We start from the raw sequence: 21,991 nt of genomic DNA, 5'->3' as shown, positions 1-21,991 counted from the left end.
ATAAATGCAGAGGCATGTTTTAAAGGTGCAATTTTTAATGTAGGCACACAGGTCAAACTGATCAAAGACCTACCACGGGTTCAGAAACTTCAGGCACAATGCTCCACTGTATTCTCCAACCCCTAGAAGTTATGGAAATAGTTAAAGAGAGCAAGTACTTCTTCTCCACCTGCCAACATGGATTATTTGTAAGAGGTTAAAAAGTAGTTTTCTGCAGTAAGCACTATGGCTTAAGAAAATAATAAAACAATCCCCGAATTAATGAAGAACCCACAACATAACAAAAGCACAAGTGGCCAACCACAGACAGCTTTAAAGGTATATACATTTTAAAAAAATATATTAGGTAGATACTACACTGAATCACTGCTTGCGGGTTTTACAACAAAAGTGAACTGTGTGCACAGACTAAATTATTAGGAATATTTTTTTCTTGTTTTTTCATGTAAACAAAATTATATCAACTTATTCAGGAGCCTATTTTCTACTGGCAATTTTCAAAGAATAGAGTGTCAGACAGTAAGTATCAATTAAGAAGTCAGAAAATTATTTTAAAATATGCACATTAAGGTCCTCTCCACCATTTTAAGGGGGAAAAACACCATCAGCCTGAAAAAGCATTTTAAAAAGTACAGAAAATGTACATTTTAAAAAGTCTTGATTTTTAAGAGAGACTTAATTTACAAATGGAAGATACTTTGGATAAAGTATGCCAAGAGCATAAGGCCAAATTGCAATTTTAGGCCTAGGTGAAAATTCTCCCCAGGGAAAAGCAGCAGGCTTCAACATTTAAGGTGACGTTCTACAACTACTCTGAATGCTGCAGAATTCTTTTTTAGAATTTTAACGTGCTGAGGGATTTCTCTGAGAACATGTAGCATCATTTATGACGACTCAAGTCACAGGATACGAAGATAATTCCTTAGCATAGTAAGAAATTATAGAAATTGAGCAATGAAATTAAGGATATTAGAGTCTGAATTTCACTTTGTTAGACTTAACCCACAACATTAGAAAAAGTAACAGTTTACAACTCAATGCAAGAATAATAAAACATCCTTCAAGCAAAGCATTACAAGAGAATAATCTAGTATTTAAGTAAATACCTGGCTATGAGGTAATTTAGGGACAACCTCAAAATTGCTAAAAATAAGAACATAGGAATGGCCCAGCCATGCCATACAGCATTCATGTAAATCTGCAGATTAAGAAGAAAAAAAAAAAAAAGAAAGAAAAAAAAAAGAGAGATGTGGATTATAAACTGGAGTACAGTGAGCTGCATGAAATATCATTTCCCACTGTACTATTGGGTTCAGAATCATGCAATTCAGATCACAAAAGCTCATAAATTTTAGCCACACCATGACTGACAACAGCACTGCATTCACGAATGTAAAGTCGAAACTAAGACTGAACCAAATCTCCAGACATGACACTTAACTAGTTCTCAGCTGCCTGAGTATTTCCAACACTGCAATTACATGAAGGGGCGGGGGCGGGCCAGGGGAAAGTAAACCCTAAAGTCTGTGAATCTGCTACATGACCACGATATGGTCTAACCTCACCTAGGGCAGTTGAAGCAATAGTACAGTAGAAGAGTTATAACAATTAGCCCCATACAGGGCAACAGGAGAAACTCTCGCTCTATTATTTCAGGTCAATTAAATCCCATATTTTTACCAAGCTTAAAAAGACTGCAGGAAAGCAGGTTTTATTTTATCTAACAAGTACAAACACAAAGTGCTTCAAAAGGTATTCTGTCCCTTTCCCAGATTCTGAAAATATAGAGACTACAGCTTCCCTGCCAAGATATGTTAGACTTTTTACTGATAACCCCAAAAATGAAGCATCGCTCTGGCTCTGAGGTCCCAGAGCTTTGTGAACAACAGCTGAAGTTCCTTCTTTCACCTTTTATCTGAAGAATGGGTCTGTCAGGAGAGGCCAGAGAAAAATCAGTAGATTAGGAGAAGGGACAGACACAGGGCACCAGGAGGGGAAAGTCTCCTCCTCAATATTCCTTCAGCTGTGCCGTGCAAAGTAGCATTAAATAGGGCTCTATAACTTCCAGGGGGGGATCATTTAATGAAAAGGTGTGTGACATTTTCACCAAACAGGTTCATTCAGCTACAACTACCGGTAATAATTTCCTTCCATATCAAAATATTTCATATACACCGTGACCAAAACAACTTAGATCATTTAATTAACAATTAGAAGCAAAACAAATCAAAACTCCACTAAATAGTTATGCCACTTTGTGGCACGCAAACCTCCTTACATAGTATGGGAATGCTTGAATTTAGCTCACAGACCCGATGTTTGCACATTAAATGATACTCAAATCAAGGCATTTTGTCTCTCATCAGTAAGTATGGTCCTAATGAATGGCAAACAGCACTGATGGTGAATGATAGCTTCTTATCAAACATAGCCACTATCAGCATATCAGCCCTAGACAAAAAGAGACTTTGCAGAGGCTGAAGTAACCATCAAATTACCGGACTGGGAGACAGGAAACAAGAAATGAGAGAACAATGCCCAGACTGTTTTAAGTTATTTTAACAGTTACAAACCATGCTACAATAAACCCAGAATACACAATTTAAGTGGCTTTGAAATATAATTGAAGTGACAACTACTGGTATTGTGTGTTAAATGGAATTACATTATTTGATTTGACTTACACTGTAGCACAACCCCTACTCAGATACAGCAGTTTCAATGAATTTCAGTAAATAAGACATTTTAAAAGTTCTTACTACGCCTAGAGGAATAGAATAACTTACAATAAAGGCAATAGCAGAAGTGTAGATAGAATACCAGTCTGATAAGGCAGAAAGATTCTTCACAAAATTAGTAACAGGTTTGGCACCTCTCTCTAAACAGAAGCGGAGAAAAAACACAACTGTTAGAATAAGCTGGCAGTGATTAAATAACTTGTAAATGACAAACAACCAAACTAGAAAATTAATAGGAATATTCAAGACGTAATGATAAAAAGGCTTATCCAAATTAAGAAAAATGAAACCCATTGATGTAACTGAATTATTAGTTAAGGAATGCATTTCCAAAAACTAGTGTTATTCAAGACAAAGGTTATGTCTAAACTCTTAAGTATAGACAAAAAAAATAAAAAAAAAATTAATATCCTTTACAAGAGTAGCCTGGATGCTGATACCAGTGTGTTGAGCCCTGTTCATGCTGCCCCAGAGACCTCCGCACAGGTGAGTTCATCCCACTGTAAAACAAGGTAAATCAGCCTGCCTGGCATCCAAGACACCGAGGAACCACTTGCTGCTGCTTGACCAAGCTAGCTTAAAATCAGGCTAGATCTCTCTTGGCTACATTTCTGCAGGAGTCTATCCATTGGTAGCACTTTGCTGCTTACTCTTCGTAAGCCAAGAGACACAGGACCTTGCTCCCTGAAGACATTTGTCTCCCACGTCTGCAGACCTTTGCTCTCGCTGTCACTGCATGGGAGACAAACCTGCGCCAGGAGAGGTGGCACTCCCACGCGCAGATGCCCACAGCAAGCCAGAGGCAGCAAGAGGAGCTCTTCCCCAGCTCCCTAAAAAACACTTGCCCTTTACCCTTCCTATTCCTTTAAGCTCTTTTACCACTTGGGCAAACTAACTAGGGGACACAAGAAAACAGGAGAGGGCTGCTGCAAGACGACTTTTGCTTTCTCTGCTGAAACACACCAGTTTTGCCTTTCCTGCTGAGAAGACTGAAGACTCCACTTGCACAGGGGGCTCCAGGAGCACCCACCCTCATTTGCAGTACAGCTCACAACTCTGAAAGCTTTTCTCAAGGCAGCCTGTGACTTGCTGTCCTAGTTTGTTTGGCTTGAAATTCAGCTATCCTTGATACATTCCCTATGGGAAGTAATTAAACAACTAGGACTAGATTTCCTTGAGCATCAGTGGCACAACCAAAGCAGCAGATGAAGTAAATGGAGGGGCACGCTCAAGGCACTTGGAAGAGGTCACGGACTCAAGTGCTGCTCCACCATCCTACACCGAACCTGCAGGGAAGGTCAACACCTGGAAACTGCTGGTGACAACAGAGGTCTTGAGAGCAACCAAGGGTCTCGGGAGCTCCAGGTGGTCGTCAGGTACCCCTGGACAACAGGGATCTAGATTTTGTGGCTCACCTAGTGGAAGTTAAGAACTACTCAAAGCTTAAGCTTAATAGTGCTTTTTTTAAAGCTATTCTGAGGGCAATACACATCCACCATGGAGAACAGGTCATAAGTATTCTCCCAAATTAAACTAGAATGAATACCAGTATTAGAATAAGGAGAATAAAACCAACCTTACATGGAGATTACAGACCCTTATTTCAACTTCACCTTCCCCCCTACAATAATTTAACTATTTGGAGCACAAATCAGCCGGTTTTTTTTTCAGGCTAACAGTTCTTTGCTGCACAGAACTTTTGGAGGGCTTAACTACCTTGTTTAACCTGCCATCTTGCATCCTCCACCTTCCAAAATAATGTATGCAAGACATAATCAGAAAGAAATACTCATAATGATGTATGCAAGACATACTCAGAAAGAAATGCAATACATACTCAGGGTATGCATTGTCCAACCCCTCCTTCTTTGAAACCATAAGCTAATAGACTAGCAAGCAAACTACAAGTAGCTCGGGCATAAGTGTATGAACACTATTAGTTTTGCTATTGTACAAACACTCCGTTCTCATTCATTACATGTTTACGCATTTTAATTAACATTACGTTTTTAGTTCAGAGATACCCTATGTAATTCAACATTAAAGGCAAGCTTCTACCACTGCTCCTCTAAGTTACTTTGCACTCCAAACACTAATTCAGGATTTCAGAATAATTTCTGCTTATGAACTGGCAGAAGTATTTCAAAACACTGTATTTTAAAATGCAGCAATCCTCCCAATAGGGTTACTAAGAACTATTTTTACTTCCAGAAAATAAAATACCGCCAAGTACTTACTTAATCTTCTCATATTTTCAGTCAACCTGAAAAATGACGGATAAAAGCGACTTGTTAAATAGGCAAGTAGTGCACAGCTGTGTACATTTGGTCCCTGAAATACTGCTCACAGTTATAAATTACATGTTTGTGCATAAAGCTTCATTCTTGCCTATTTTGAAATGTGTTTCTAGTAACTAATACAGCCTACATTGCATCAAACCACAAATTGAAATGTAAAAGCTCTCCAGCCTAATTAAGTCTTTTTCCACAGTTTTCGAGAGGCATATGACAGAACCTGGTAAATAATATAACTCTTATTCTACCTCAGACAGCAGATAAACTTCAAATTTCATGTTTTGGCCAAAGCATTCACAAACCTTTTGAGATGGATCTGTACTTTCAGTTTTATTACTTGTTATGCAAACACTTGCTCAAAACATGTAAAAGGTTGTAAAAAAAAAAAAAAAGAAAGTGAAAAAAAAGCAACTTGTAAAGAAGCCAACAATTTCTCACAATCACATTAGAGATTTACCTTCTAGCACTAAGTGGCTCTTCTGTTTCCACTGTATTCTCTTCTGGCTGAAATCTGAAGTCCTCAACATACTCCCCAAATTTGTCACAAAACCACTTCTGGAGTCTCGAACAGACTGTGTGACTACGCTTATCTATAAAACAGAAGCACTAAGGATCAGGATCATACTAGAATACATCTTCATACAGAGTCTGCTCCTGTTTCCACACACCATGCTTCGCTGGGAAGCAGACTTTGTACAGCTTTTTTGCCCTTCACCAGCACTCTTCACAGAAAGTCACTATGCAATTTACTTCTGCCATTGCACAGAAACCTGTGCAATGACTGCACTAAGCTGGTAAAATAAGACTAAAGATGACTCCTGCTTTGCTCCAAGTATGGCGCATGGAAGCATCTTATTACCAGAAGTACAGAGATTACTTAAACATCTTAACAAAGGAGAATTTTTAGCAAACACTGTAAAAGCATTTTCTGGCTAAGAGGTTCCTGTAAACAGAAGACTGACATAAATCTCAGCAATCCTATTGTGCTGAAGGGTCACCTCGAGAAAAGCAAGTGTAAAGCAAAACACTGGAGCAGAGAGCAGGCCAACCACCTTGCAGCCACACAAATTTGACAGGAAAGGGAGGTGGAAACTTAAGCAAGACTCTTCAAGAGGCATTTTTACTACTACTTTCCAACCATTTATAGGCTGTAAAGACTCTGTGGTTGTGTATATATATACACATATAAGGTTCACTTTCTTTTTTCTAAAGCCTCGCTATAGAAGTTATGCAGTATATGCCACTTTGTATATATAGAATATATAGCCATAATACTGCCTGGAAAGCCTTATACGGCAAAGTTATGAAGCAATGCACACTTTCTATATGTCAGTTTCAGTGGAAAAATATAACATAAATATATGGGTATATGGAAATATTATAAGGGTAAAAGCCTTAAGGCAGCACAGGTGAGAACAAAACAATCACCTTTTGCTTTACCTGTAACTCAGAAAATCACTGTCTAGAAGGAATAGACTGACTGTTCTTTGGAAAGGTAGGTCAATACAGCAATGTCACGAAGAGGACACTGGTCACAACTATTCCAGGACCAAACTTAGTACAGAACTCTATAAAATTAAGATATGATTAAACAGAGGCATGAAAGATTAATCAGCCAACTACAATAGCCAAAATGATGCTTTTAAGCATGTGAGAAAAAGCAACCGGTGCTTAGAAAATAGAATCAAAATATTTATTAAAGAATAGCAGTGATACCTAGAAAAACAAGGAATTTAGTGGCAGTTTACAGCTGAGACAATACTTACATTTGAAAATAAAAAAATACGAAGTAGCTTCCCACATGCTAATGCTTCAGCTAGTATTGAGAAAGAAATTTTGAGTGTACAAGACAGAAAAAAATGGCAGGTTGTAGTTCACATAACAGAAAATATTGACATTATGGGAGTACAGGAGGAGCAACTTCAAATTTAATCCACAGATTTAAAATCCCAAGTGGTTGTTTCAATCAAGAGGTGTGGGGAGGAAAGCTTAAGTGTACTCAAAGATTGAGAATCTGCCTGTGGCCTTAGTTCTTCCAGAAATCACTACATTATTGAATTCCTAATAAGCAGCAGCTTGAGAAATACAGACAACAGTGGAGGTGTCCAAAAAAAATCAGTAACTCTTAAACATATTCCTTCTCTAGAATGTCTTTTCTTTTAAGAAAAGGAAGAAGTAATATGGTTAATGGCATAAAAGAGCTTTTTGCAGTTGAGAACAAAACAGAATATCTTTTCTATGTATTACATCTGTTTTCTGCTAAGTCAAGGATCAGCAAGGCATGCAAGAACGATGAAGTCAGGCAACAGGTTTCATAACATTCCTAAAGGCTTTACAATACGAAATAAATTCCTTGCTGAGGTGTACAAAGTCAACTACAAAAGGTAAATGCAGAATCATACAGAGAGGTAAGAAGCTGCTCAAACGGTCTTTCACATTCGGCTTCTTCAGAAGGCTGCTTAAAGACCCAGCAAGTTTTTCAGCAAGGTTTGATCTTCTAAAGATCGAATGAAAGGGGATAAAAAAATCCGACTGAATCAAACTGCTAGTAGAGATCTGACTGAGATTACCTGTTCCGTTGGCTTGCGTCTGTGGCTTTGCAGGTTGCTGAGCTGCAGGCACCTCTTCTGTCCTACAAAGGAAACGGAAACAATGTGAAATGCTACAGATGAAGAATTTTTTCCCTTTTAGGTAAAGGGAGCACCGGAACCTCCACAGTTTCTATAGTTGAGATAATACAACCACAAGAGAAAACCAAACTTATGCCCTTTCACAAGATTCAAAATATTCATTGCACATTGCACTTCGGATCCAGGGAAATACCATCCGCTGGAAGGAGAAGCGTTGTTTAGCCGTTTCCTGTCACTGACAGCTCAGTTTCATCTTACAACTACTAAATAATTTAGTATCAAATTTGTTGCATTACTTATGTCTTTGTGTTGTATATTCATTACAACGCCTGCCAGGAAAACTCTTCAGAGCGCTGACTTTTCCCACAGTAATAAATGAAAAGGGATTCCGTATCACAAGTTGGTAACCACAATACTAGAACAAACCCACAGTTTAATGCATGAACCTTGAATTCTGCCATCGTCACTAGAGCGAAACACCACTCATCTTCACCATAAGAGGAACAGGTGCCAAGAATTATTTAAAATGCGATGTCGTAAGCTCTTGAAATGCACAGATACCAACCAATTTTAACAATATATTTTTAAAAACTTGCAAAACTTAAATAATGGTCTGAAAAACTGAGACAAAAATGTTCTAAAAATAGATGGCAAGTAGCAGGCATCATTGGTTTCATCTTTCAAAATGAGTCAAGAATAACAGTCTCATCCATTAAAAGTGAACAGATTTTGGAAAACACAAATGCTTTTGCCATTCTGCACATGTGCAAGGCTTCAAATTACATTTGCACTATCCACAGCCTCCAACTGCCAACCTGTCTTGAGAACACTTCAGGCTTCAGTCCAAAAGCCTTCAGCCAGCCATGCAGATATCCTACAAAAAGATTTCTCTAATGAAGCAGCAGCTTTGACAACATAACACCAGCCGCAGCAAGCTTCGCTTGATAGAGAGTTGTATGATTGAAAAGATTATTGCTTGAAACAAAAACGTGTCGGTTGTGCGATTTCATTATCACTCATTTATCAGACAATATAGGTGCTTTCAAATGTTCCCTTCATCTTTCGCTCCTCAGGAAGGGAACCAAGCAGGATGCTGGTCAGCAAATGGAGAGCGGGAAGAGGGATCCCACTGTACTGGGCAGATTGCAGCGAGATAAATGGATACATAGTTCTCTCTCTTGTTGTTCCTCTAGAAAGTACTTTAGGGAAAGATCTTGCTTTACTGTTTACACACGGAAAAGGCCATTACGAATTTGTGCAGCCTGAACAAGTATGACAGAGAAGCTACAGAGCTAATTACCTCCCTTCCTTCCTAAGCACTCCCCATAGTTAATGAGCTTTCCACATCCTCCTTCATTTCTAAAAGGAACATTTAGAAATAATCTACTGATTTACAGTTATAACTGGACATCTATCAGTGTGCAGTAGCTGAATTCAATGGTTTCTGCTTTCAAAGCCACTTGTTTTCATGCCTTTTCGGGATTTTTCCACATGGCTTCTGTATTTGCAACAACTCTTCTTTTCAAAAGCCACCTGAAATTCCACCAGTTTATTTTTTCTATTTAAACTTTAACTTTGGTTTCTGTGCTGTTTTTCCCCAGTTTCTATACAAACCACAGGTTCCCCACCTAAAACCTCCTCCTCTCCTTACTTTTTCCCCCACACCCTTGCATCTCCTCCATTTCCAGCTCTGTCTCTTCAAAGACAGACAGCAATTAATGTGATGCAAATTTGCATCACAAACTATTACATAGCAGCGTCTTGTTTTCCTCTATCAGCACATCAGACAGTTACACCATAGAGGTGGGCATTTTCATCCTCAATCTGTCACTGCCACCGTGTTTCATTGAAGCTGAAGACACATTTTGGAAGAACAGGAGGTAGTCATTCACAAGCAGGTTCACACAGGCAGGAGCCAGTTACTCAACCCGCTCCAGTCGTGTGACGGCACTGGGGGGTGTTACACCTGAACAGCTAAAGTGACAGAGCCGAGATGGGATCCCACCACTGCCAACCATCAGAGCCTTCAGGCTGGGTCTTCCTTTGACATGCTGGGATATATTTTCAGAAGCAGCACAGCGTCATTACTCCCCATGTTTCTTGGGAAAAAATCAAAAAATTCTCATCAAGAAGCAGTTCTGGATAGCAGCCTCACTGGGCTCCATCAGGAGCACATGATGGTTTGGCTTTGGCTCTTCTTGGTGCTATTCTGTTTCATTTTTTTGGCAATATCTTACTTGCCATCTGCCTGGTACTCCTTCCCCATGAAGAACCTGACCTTTACGAATCATCAGGTTAATGACAGCTCATTACTGCACCTGTGAATCAGGTTATAATTAGCCACCTCAGACAGATTTGGGCCAGGAAGCTCAGAATTCATTGTTTAGGCTTGCACACCCACTGGGAAGCTCAGTTCCAAAACCAGGTCATGTTGAACCAGCCAGTACATCAAGACCACTGACAGAGGGGAGGAATTATCTTTCCTACAGCTTCTGAACCACTCTTCATGCCAGAGATCAGTTAAAAGGCTGGAAAACATAAATGGTCCCCAAAACAACACAAAAGGCTGTGTTTCTATGTGGGCTTCCTAACTGCAGCCTGCATCAAAGAAAACAAGCTGCATGAATTCCTCTGGGACCAGGCTTTCCACCCAGGAAACAAGGGTGTGATTTGTAACACCAACAGATCCCCAATCTGAGGCTAGGTCATGTTTATGCGACTAGAGACTGCACCCATTTAAAAGCACAGGCTGACTAAAACGGGTAAGAGCAAGTACAGCCAATGGAGAAGACAAACACAAATGTGCCGATTTTTATTTTTTATTTTTTTTAATATATACCAAAGTCAGGGAAGCATGACTGTTAGAGCTGTTGATGACTAATAGACATGTAGCATTCAAAAATGACCAGCACACACTGATGCAGCCCCACAGAATAACGCCAAAGGATTATTTCTGTAGCTGCAAGTATGACACAAAAGTTAAGGGAGCCTTGACACTGAAGGCCATTTACCTTAACTAAACATTTTGGGTTTGTGCATCTTTGGCCTTGAACACAGTTGCGAGTTGAGGCGTTTGTGAATCAACAGACTCTCCCCAACAACTGTGTGAGGACCGGACTCGCTGCACACAACAGGTCCAGTCGCTGCCGGGATGTTCTCAGACATATTAAAAGCAATTTTCCTACAGGCTGACTCTGAGTACTGAGTTCACAAGCAACTCATCATCATTCTTTTGACAGCTGTTGTGGAAGCCAGTCAAGGCTGTTATATCTTTTTTACTGCTCAAAGCAACGTGAATGTGTATGCGCTGCCATCAAAAGCAACTTCCAACCTCAAAAATGCAAAAATAAGCATAAAGAAGGTATCTTCATAGCCTAGTTTAAAGGCTAATCATTCGAGTATACATGGTTTCTTAGCCCGAGGAGCTGTCACAAAACTGAGTTAAAACAATTTCATGTGTTTTGCATCTCCTTCCCATTAAAATACACCAAACATTTCAGAAGCCTTTGTCCTCCTCACCAGATACTTCCACACTTTGCATGGCCAGTGTCCTAAACTGGTAGTTTCAGAAACAAAAGAAAAGGTTTCAGAAGAAATATCATCAACCCAAAGTTGTACAAGATCTAAATGTTCATGGGCAGAAAAAAAAAAATTAAAAACAAACTCTTGACAGGAGCTACTTTACAAGCAGCAGCCTGTCACCAAATCTACTAAGTTAAAAATAAAGGCATACACGAAGTTCAGCCAACTGGGTACGTCAGCAATCACATATGTATGTCAGCAATCCCAGCACGGCACGGCAGCCGGGCGAGGAACTTTTGACCCGGGTCTCAGGTTCTTGCCACCTGTGTGGAGTCCCAGCCTGGCAGGGTCCTTCCAGGAGGGAACGCTTCCAGCTTCCAGAGCAATCTCAAGCTGAGGCATCTTCTCAATGGACAAATTCAGCCATGCTCAAAACATTGCATGCGTGGAAGACGACGTCATTTAACAAGAGGCCAGGAAGAGTTAACCGAGATAAGTGGCACAGAAGGAATAGTGGCTTATGCAGAAGCATTGTCTATTTTCTCCTCTTAAAAACAGCTCACAATGATACTAATAAAAGGGTTTGCATAAGTCACAGCTTGTTGGTAGGTGTTGTTGCAAAACTTTTTTTTTTTGTTATTTTTTTTTTCTTTTCTGTGTGATGGAGCTAGCTCACAATTTGCAAAATAAGGCAGCAACAGCCCACAATTTACACTAAACAAGCATTGCTCACAAAGACTATTCCAAATTATTTATGTATTGTTCCACTAGCAAAATGTCATAAGCTTCAGCTGTTGTACCAAATGCTGGGCTGTCCCAAAGTGCGTCTGTGCAAAACTTCAGCTGAGGCCACCATGTTTCTTAACAGACATACAGACAATGAACACCATGACAAACAAAACCACTAAATATCCTCTTCTTCCACTCCTCCCTCCTCCCTGTGAACAATTCAATGAAAGAAGCCCATGTTCTTCACTAAAAAAAGCCAACTGTATTGTCAGCTCACTGTTTTCTCCTTGCTGAACCCTTTGCAGCATGTATATAGCTACATGTATTGATCTACTTCACGAATACTTTTGAATGCTGCAACTATTAAAATAATTTCTTCCTTCTTACACCACTCCATGATTTGATTTTCATTAGTAGTTCACTTCTGTAAGCAAAAAGAAGAATACGTGCAAACATGTTTATATGCATATCTATTTAAAGAACATATGAAAAATTAGCTGAGAAGTAGGGCAAATTTGGTTTTGTTGACATACACAGAGATGACTTTCTGTGGTAACTTTGCTTAATAAAATTAAGTTTCCATCAGGCGTAAATTTGGTCTATTATGTATTTGATTGTGTCGGCCAATACTTCGCCCGTAGTCCTAATAAAAGTATTTTAAAATGTTTACAGCAAAGTGCAAAAAGATAAAAAGCAGTGAGAAAGAATTTCACACAACGGAGCACAAGTTAAGGAAAAACCATAAGCAACCTGATTTTTCTTCTTCTGGGTAGAAACTGGAAAGTCTTCAAAGTCCTTTTTTGTTGTCACCTTACATATACCTGACTGTCCCCAAAAGGTTGGAATATTAGCAAGACTAGTTAGAAAAACACTCAGATAAAGGGGATAATTGGCTGAATGTAATCCCCAAGTGCAATACCCAAGCTAAAAGGGCTAGCGTAATCCTTAGGATATCTAAATGGGAATAGAGCGTTCAAGCAGACAGGTCACACTACCTTAATTTAGCAATGGCATGGCTGCTAGAGATTTGCTGTTGTCCACAATCCAACAAGACACAGATGTTGACACTAATATTGATAAACAAAGACCTTCAAACTCTTTTTTCTGTAAAACACACATACTCATAAGTCACAGTAGGCCATATCAGACCCTGGACCATCCTCATTACTCTGAAATAGGGCAGGATGATGGGTACCTTCGGGCAGAAGAAGGCGGCTTCTCATCCTTCTCCAGGAATCCCAGCAATGATGGGATCACTCTCCCCCTTCTCTGGCGCGTGACCTAGAGCCCAGGCATACCTGCTCTCACGGGAAAGCCTAAAGGCCTACACCAGCGTTAATCGTATAAAACCTGTACTGTGCTCAACGACAAGCATGGGGAATTTGCATCTCAAATGACTTCTTCAAGGCAGCAAGTCAGAGACAGACAGTATCCTGAAGCATCAGCTTTATCTGCAAATAGCAGAAAACAATACTCATTGCTTTGTACTGCTGTTATGGACCTAACGGACACTCAGCATGGGACCGGTCCAAGTCTGTCCTCTTCCACTGTCCCCAGTAGCCCACTCAACCAGGCAACATCAGTCTAGACACAAAATGGAAGTTACACGTGCACACAGCCAGGCCAACCAGCACAGGCGATAAAAATGCACTCCCACTTCCCAGCTGTAAGAGCAACTGTAAAACGTCACCAAAAAAAAAAAACCAGATCAGAGCCGTCCAGATCTCCTTCCTAGTGCATGGTCACAGGGCTTGCTTGGGGCAAGACTCCTCCACAAGGACCTCACAGAGCCCCTTCCAAGCGTGCAACTTGGCAGCTCAGGTCAAGACTGTACATAGACTGACCTTGTACAGAACCAGTGATTTTGGAAAACCATCAGTGCAAAACATCAGCCAAAAAAACCCCACTGTACTGTGTACTGAGGATAACAGGGAAGGCCTAATTTGTCTTCTATATAAGGCTTTGGCAAACCCACAGTTTGAATACTGCATGAACTCAGCCTCTTCATCTTAAGACACAACAGTTAAAGAATGGCAACTGAAGTGATGAAAGGGATGGAGTACTCTTAAGGAGACACTGGAAAAGCTGGAACTCTTCAGTCTGGAGAAGAGAAGAGTAAGAGAGGAAAGGACTGATCAAAGGTGGTAAATAAGCTGAACGCTGAACAGTTATTCACCAAATCTCACAATTCCGTAGCTATAGGGCACGTCCTGAAACCACTAAGACATCTCTTAAAAAGGAAAGAAAATAAATTGCTTCTTCAGAGTCAAGAGTGGACTTTTGTAATGTCTTGCCGCCATAACTTCTAGTGGCAGACAGCTCCAGCACTACTGCATCCACTGGTATTCTGTAGCAATGGAAACAGCAGCCATTTATAGGAAGCGTGAGCCTAGTTGCTTTCTGTGGTCTGTTTACCACCTACTCCTGTAGACTCACAGAATTACAGAATTGTTTAGGTTGGAAAAGACCTTTAAGACCATCCAGTCCAACCGTTAACCCAGCACTGCCAAGTCCACCACTAAACCATGTCCCTAAGCACCACATCTACATGTCTTTTAAATACCTCCAGGGATGGGGACTCAACCACTTCCCTGGGCAGCACGTTCCAGTGCCTGACTACCCTTTCAGTGAAGAAGTTTTTCCTAACATCCAACCTAAACTTCCCCTGGCGCAGCTTGAGGCCGTTTCCTCTTGTCCTATCATTTGTTACTAGGGAGAAGAGACCAACCCCCACCTCACTACAACCTCCTTTAAGGTAGTTGTATAGAGTGATAAGGTCTCCCCTCAGCATCCTCTTCTCCAGGCTAAACAACCCCAGCTCCCTCAGCCACTCCTCGTAAGACTTGTTCTCTAGACCCTTCACCAGCTTCGTTGCCCTTCTTTGGACACACTCCAGCACCTCAATGTCCTTCTTGTAGTGAGGGGCCCAACACTGAACACAGTACTCGAGGTGCAGCCTCACCAGTGCCAAGTACAGGGGCACTATCACTTCCCTAGTCCTGCTGGCCACACTATTTCTGATACAAGCCAGGATGCTATTGACTGTCTTGGCCACCTGGGCACACTGCTGGCTCATGTTCATCTGCTGTGTGCATTGGTGTAGATGCACTTCAGTTGGGCTATTGATCCCGCCACCTTTTTGGGGCAGAGAAGCCCAAATTCCTACATGACCATTCTCAGGCGCTTCCATGGTTTCTAACACATCCATAACCCTTGCATCTTTGCTGGTGCATGGATCTCCATCCCCTACCTCCACTGAGATGGCAGACCAAAGGACCTTGCTAGCACAGCATCCCTCAAACACTGGCGTGCCGCCCCCAGGCTTATTGCTAGCAAGCCTGGTTTTATCCCTTTCCCCCTTCCCCTCCTAGTTTAAAGCTCTTTCAATGAGCCCTGCTAAATCCTGTGTAAAGATCCTTTCCCCCCTTTGAGACAGGTGTACCCCATCTGTTGCCTGGTGTTGTGTAGACTGACCCATGATCAAAAAATCCAAAATTCTGCCAGTGACACCAGGCTCGGAGCCAGGTATTGATTTCCTGGCTCTTTCTGTTTCTTTCCTCATCAGTTCCTGCAACTGGAAGGACAGAGGAGAACACTACTTGTGCTCCTGATCCCTTAACCAGTTGTCCCAAGGCCCTGAAGTCTCTCGGTTGCTGTCGGACTTCTTGTTGCAACTTCAACGCTGCCTACCTGAAAAACCAATAATGGATAGTAATCTGAGGGCTGTACCAGGGTAGGAAGCTTCCTCTTCACATCTTTAACCCGGGTCCCAGGGAGGAAGCAGACTTCCCTAAGAAGTGGGTCCTGTCTGCATATTGGGCCTTCTGTTCCCTTCAGAAGGGAGCCTCCTGTGACAATGACACGTCTTTTCTTCTTTATGGAAGCAGTTTTGATGCAGGGCATAGGCCAACTTAACTTCAGTGACACCTCCGAGCTAGATGAACCATTGGCTTGTCATAGTTCGGTTCCACTTGCAGAGCCTCGTACCTACCACACAAGGGCACCTGGGAAGGTGGAGCAGTCACAGAGGAGATGCGCCTGCTGTGCTGGGCAGGAACTTGTTGCCATTACCCCATATCCCTTAAGTCACCGTGTTCTGTCAGGCGGAGAGAGGACAGGGAACCCTCTGTATCATGCGTCCTCTCTGCCTGTTGGGCCTGTCCCAGGGAAGGCACGGTGCAATTCCAGCACTCTCCCTCTCTCGCTTTCCCTGATACTCAGCCTACTCGCCTCCTCCCAGAGCTCTGTCACTAAGCGGAGGAGCTCCTCTCCCTGGGTGCACCTCCCACTGCTGCACTGCTGCCATCCGGTACTGGCGTAAGAGCAGGGCACACCCTGCAGCCTGACACCAGGGTGGCAGCATGTTCCCGCCGGAGCTCTGTCTGGGGAACCTGCATCAGTCATGGTGGGTGCAGAGCTAAGCAAGGTCATGGCTTTGTGCCGGGTGGAGACCACTGCTCCCTGGTTGATCTTCAGTGCCCTTCCTTCACGCCCTTCCTACAGATCCTACTGCTTAGCCAAGTAATCTTAGCTACTGCTAAGGAGGAAGATAACACAGGCAGCTACATATGCAAGTGGTCTAGACCAACAAGGCCACCAAGCAGCTGCTACGGTCTTTAGATCTAAACTCTAGGCAGACTAAGGAGAGACAACATCAAATGTGATGTTTTGCATCATCAAGGTAAGTGTCCTCAAGGCTGAAAGGACTTAGGGGTATAGGGAGGCACGTTTCCATTTGTCACTGCAGTGGCAAGGAAGGCTCAGACTCCAGCCATTCCCATACATTCAGGGTTGTGCTGTGGTACTGGGATGTCCTTGCTGCTGCTAGAATGGGAGTAACAAGGACTGGGCAGTCTGGAGATGACACAGGTTTTGAAGAGGCAAAGCATATGCAACAGCATGCCAAAGGCTCTGGCATTCAGTAGCACACAGTACACACTGATAACTCCAGGTAGCTGAGATCCCAGACGGAGGGCATCAGAGAAGGTGAAATGAAGACTATCCCAACTAGACAAGCGCCTGGACACCTCAGTAGCTAGGGCAGTATGTATGGTCAAATAATTCAGGTGTACATGGGTGTACAAGATGTACTTTTACAGGAGAACATAGGCAGCTTCTCTCTCTGTGAGCTACTAATTTATTTTAAAAGAGCCTAGGCTAGAAATGGATGCTTTCACCACAACTCCTCAGAGACAGTAAGAGATCTCAAGTGGCTTTCAGCTTTCCAGTGAAGATATTTTTCTTACCTTGCTTTAGATATTTCTCTTACCTTGCTTTAAGTACTTCATTGACTTTTTGCTCTAGTTCTAATCTCCTCTGCCGTTCCTTTTCTAGCTCCTGCCTTAATGTTTCAGCGTTTGTTTCTTCTCTCAGCTTCCTGAGCTCCTCCTCTGTTAATTAAGGGAGAAGAAAAAGATTTAGTTACTCTGAAGTACTTCTATAAGAAAATTAAAACCTAATTATGACAGATTAAATGGGTTTTTTTTAATCTGTGCCACACCAAATATATTTACCTGAAAAAACAAGTAATCAAGGGCCAGAAAGACTTCATAAAAAGCGCACAGCTGTATCACGTAGAAAATGTTTAGTTACAATTTTTAAAGCAAGGAGAAAAACAACATTAAAGTTTTCTTTTCAAGATGCAATGTATCAAAAATAAGCCCTTGGTACAAGCTACCTTTATCTAAATACAACGTGACGTACTCTTCATTCCCCAAAGAAATAATCTGCAGGAAAGGCTGTCTATTGCTAAATCCAGTGGTCACAACAAGAAAGAAAAAAAAAGTATCTGTTTTCTTCCCCCATGTCTATGGGTAGAAAAAACCCCAAAGATATACTCATATAAAGTTATATGATGCCATATAACCCTCTATCCATCAATTTCTGGCACCCCTGTATTTTTATATAAGTCAAATAGCCCTATTATGGACTTCAGTATCTTACAGTTTTAAGAAGGGGTTATGAGACGAGGAACTAAGTTCAGATTTTTACCCTTTTCCAAGGTTTCAGTAGGCCCTACTAACTTCCATATAATAACTTATATATATACATCCACACACATATATTTACTTATACAAGCACATGTACACACTCTCACAACTTTTGTCGTGAGAACTTAGTATCAACTATGCATAAGGCTTTTCTGCAGCTAATTAGCCTTGCCTTTTTGTCACTGGCAGTATCCTTGTTCATGACCTTATTTTACTCTAGAGCTACAACGGGGTCACTATCACTGATCACTTTTCCCAGATAGGCATACAAGAGACAGGACAAAAAGACGACTGGGAATCTCTTTTTTTGTTTCTTTCCCCTTTTAAACAAAAAAAATTACTCTACATTTTGGTCTCTGGGCTGTTTTTTAAGCTCAATCTCAATAAATAGTAGAACAGCAGGTGTATTTCAAGATTAAAGCAAATCAGAACAGAAAATACTCGCTAATTCCACTATCAGCACAGATACAGGGGTTCAGACTTCATGTTGTTTTACAAGATTCATACATTATGTTCTACCCTCCAGCAACCTCTTCTGTTTCTTTTCACATATTGCCTTGTAAATCTTTGATAATCAGATAACTTTGATATCTGAGCCTCTCTGACTCCAGTCATTACGTGTTTTGAGAAGGTCCGAAGCCCCAGTGCAAATATTCAGAAGACCTGATGAACTTTCCCCCTCTGCAGAAGGCCCTTGTGCAGTATCTCCAATCATTTTATCCACTGTGCAAGTTAGGTGATGGTAGATTATCTGTATTCCTGCAGCACTAAGAGGTTTAGAGCACAGAATTAGGAGAGATGGGAAAAAGATACACAAATCGAGAGGACAGTACAACGTGACAGCTTCCACCATGAGGCTACAGGTTGAACTGCACCAGACTGAAAGGAGTGCTGTCATCTCGCCCTGATACTTTGTTAGTGACCCTGGTAAGAAGAGCTGGGGCACAGAAACCACGTTATCCTCCAGCAACTAAAACTGAAATTTATCCCCACGGGTAGGGTAAGGAACTTTCACTGTTGCAGCAGGTATTGTCTTTCCTGTAAATAAATGGAAAGATATGGACATAAGGGCATACCTATACATGGAGCTGTTCCTAATTATGTGTCCACAAGGAATTTTAAATCCAACAAGAAAACTACATTTATAATTAGCTCACCCTACTTTCAAGGGCTCGCCTTGTTCCAGAACAAGAGCATGCACACAGCTGAGGGGAAACATCTGTTGCACTTCAAATGCACTGGAGCTTGTGCAATACCATGAAGATATCACAAAAAGTTCCAAAGCTTGATAGGGATGTTTTCTTCTCAAGACCATTAAAGGGAAAAAAATTCTTCATTAAGCACTTCTTTTTTTAAAGAGGAAGTGACTATGCACTGTGTGTACATAAGAAAACCACAAGTAGTGTAAATTAACCTCAATGCCCCTGAAAGTCTACTCAGATCTTCCAGCTTCCTTAATTCTCATTGTTCTGATTGCACTACATCTTGTGCTATTAAAAAAAGAACAAAATCCCCAGAAACTTGACCACTAGGAGGACAAGCAGTGCCAGAGATGCAGAATTTCTTTATGCAAAGAGGCAGAATTAAAGGGTACACAACGAACGAGGTAGAACTCCTATAAAACAAAACAAAAAATACAGCATCTCATCATTAAGGATTGTCACAGCTTCACATTTCATGGCATTTCCTAACCTTGGAGTACACGACTTTGCAATTTAAATCCACCCCACTATGACTGCTCTGGCCTCTCCAACTCTTTAAAGCAGCGTTTGTTGCTACTTTGGCAGCAGCGTGGTCTGGTATTGTAAGACCTCTGTGTTCAGTTAAATACTTCACGTTTGCTAAGCAACAGAAACCACAGAGCGGATAAGAAGTGTTCTTCCTTGCTCTCTCCTCTGAAATAATCTACAATTTGGCCAAGCTGAACTGAACTTAGAGACAACATTTCTCCAGCCCTGAGGGGTCCTCCTGCAGAACGAGTGAAGCTGGCTACAAAGAGCAGAGGTCACGGACCCTTGAGAAGAGCATGTGAGAACATTTCACCATGGTATCTATCTACTGGGCTTTACAGATGAGTATCCTCCTTGACAATGAGGACAGAGTGCTCCTTGGATTTCATCTTCAGACAGTGAAAATTCAAACATCCTCCCCCTCCACACCCACACAAAAGGGTAAAACATAAAAGGTCAAGCTTCAGGTCCAAGATTAATCACCTTCCATAATTTCCCTCCCAGGTATATCAATCTCAGCTCCCTATCTTCCGCTGGGCAAGAAACTTTGAAATATTACAAGAGGAGCAGTGCACGTCTTAACTGGACATGCAGGTGACGTGAGCAGCCATAAAGGTGACCAGGTTAGAAGGGGAAAGTTACTGAACAGAAGAAAACGTCTGCTGAAATGCTGACAGAGAAAATGCCTGCCACCCTGGGAACCAGAAGCATCCTTGAGAAGTGCAGTTGGCCTCTGAGAAGTACACAGTTGAGTACTTAGAAACCGGAGACATCCTGAGATACCACTGGTAAGCGCAAAACCAAGGAACTGTAACAGCAACTTATCATCTGAAAAGATAAAAAATAGTCTGGAAAAGGGGGAAAACACCCTGAGAAAGTAAGAATGGGTAACTGCCATTGGCTGTTCTATCTGCAAGAACAGGAAAACAGTCTGGAAAAATAAAAATTGGTCTGAGAGCACAGAAAACATCAACATCTATTGGCTATTCCGGGTGAAAAACAGAAATTAACAGTATATAGTGATTGATGAAGTGGTGGTGTCCTACACCTCCTTATTTCTCCAGGATATAAAAATGACTCTGAGAACTTTCCATGCTGCATGTATTTTTCCTTTCCTAAATTGGTTGAACTCTCCACACAAACTTTCTACAAGATCTTGGACCCTCGCCGGGGAGAGTTTGGTTTGTCCTCCCTTCTGGGAGGATCTAGCACATTCTGATATCTGTCTATTAAGCTTGATACTGATATTATTGTGAACATACACATATATGTGCGTATAAGTAACCTATCATAAGTATTTCTGCTGCTATATTATTGATAAGTTTGCTTCACTAGTGATAAGTTTGTAGTAACCTGTAATAACATACACCTACTTGGTTGCTGCCATGCTATTGATTGCTGCCAATAATTTATAACATCTTTATGTATATATGAATATATATTTTTTCATTCATATATATATTGGCTTTATCAATCACAGGCATAGTTGCTAGCAGTGATTTTTGCGGTATTTGTGGAAATCTGTAATAAAGTAGAAAAATTTAAGAGTAAAAAACCTCCATGTCCTTGTATGTTACAGAATCCTACCAACCCACAGTCACAATCTCTATATACCCGCAGGCTGGGTAACCCTTTAGGTCATGACAGCAGGTGTGACCTGAAAAAAATGTTTTAAAAATCTCTCTAACAAAGTCAACTTGTGTAGAAAAGCAGGACAATATCTGGATAACATTGCACTTTTTAAAATGAGAGAAAAATGTAGGAAAAGGCAACAACAGTGTCTCAACTACATTAACTTGCATATTATTGCACTGTAAACCCTAGGAGAGTTGACCCCATAGGAAGGACCACCATCAGCAATGCATCTCAAGTTACCAAAAAAAATATATCCATTTCAGGTGTTCTACACCATTTTATCCTCTATTAGGTGTAACACAATTGACACACCTGCACTCTTAAGGATTTTATCATTTAAATTTAAAGACTTAACAATTCAAAAAGTTTAGCTGATACCACGTAATTGTTAAAAGACAAGCATTTCATTGCATTATCATATGTCATCAGCCACTAGAGCAACGGAAAAATTTCAATTTGCTCCCCAGAATACACAAGCTTGTACGAAACATTTTGATAAAAAGCTCTTAAACACCAAAGTATTTAGTTCAGGTGAGACTGAACAGTAACTGAATAGTGTTTAGAAAAGAAGGATGATATATCAGGCTGGGAAGGCGTGGCAGCAGGTTGGATTTCTAATTCAATACTGCATGTGCAGTAAAGCGGATGTCTCCCTTAATAAGGGGATTGGAGGTGGATTAGGGACTCTCCTAGTAGCTGTTTTACATAATAGCATTCCTTCGT

The 21,991-nt window shown here is 41.1% G+C and overlaps 1 protein-coding gene across 2 annotated transcripts in view; it reads right to left on the bottom strand.

Annotated features, from left to right (window-relative positions):
* The window catches only part of GRAMD4 (GRAM domain containing 4), an 84,888-nt gene that overhangs the window by 16,354 nt on the left and 46,543 nt on the right, over positions 1–21,991 (bottom strand). For both annotated transcript variants that reach the window (XM_087764832.1, XM_087764833.1), the window contains exons 4-10: positions 17,183–17,303; positions 7,603–7,664; positions 5,490–5,622; positions 4,976–5,001; positions 2,787–2,878; positions 1,107–1,198; positions 74–122 (exon numbers count right to left, since the gene is read on the bottom strand). In XM_087764832.1, the coding sequence (XP_087620958.1) occupies positions 74–122; positions 1,107–1,198; positions 2,787–2,878; positions 4,976–5,001; positions 5,490–5,622; positions 7,603–7,664; positions 17,183–17,303 (575 nt within the window). The remainder of the gene's footprint in view (positions 1–73; positions 123–1,106; positions 1,199–2,786; positions 2,879–4,975; positions 5,002–5,489; positions 5,623–7,602; positions 7,665–17,182; positions 17,304–21,991) is intronic.

Source organism: Nipponia nippon, unplaced genomic scaffold (genome assembly GCF_047370975.1).
Source record: "Nipponia nippon isolate SJK-2023a ecotype South Korea unplaced genomic scaffold, ASM4737097v1 scaffold_3, whole genome shotgun sequence".
Lineage (NCBI taxonomy): Eukaryota > Metazoa > Chordata > Aves > Pelecaniformes > Threskiornithidae > Nipponia > Nipponia nippon.
This window is presented reverse-complemented; position numbering and strand designations above follow the sequence as displayed.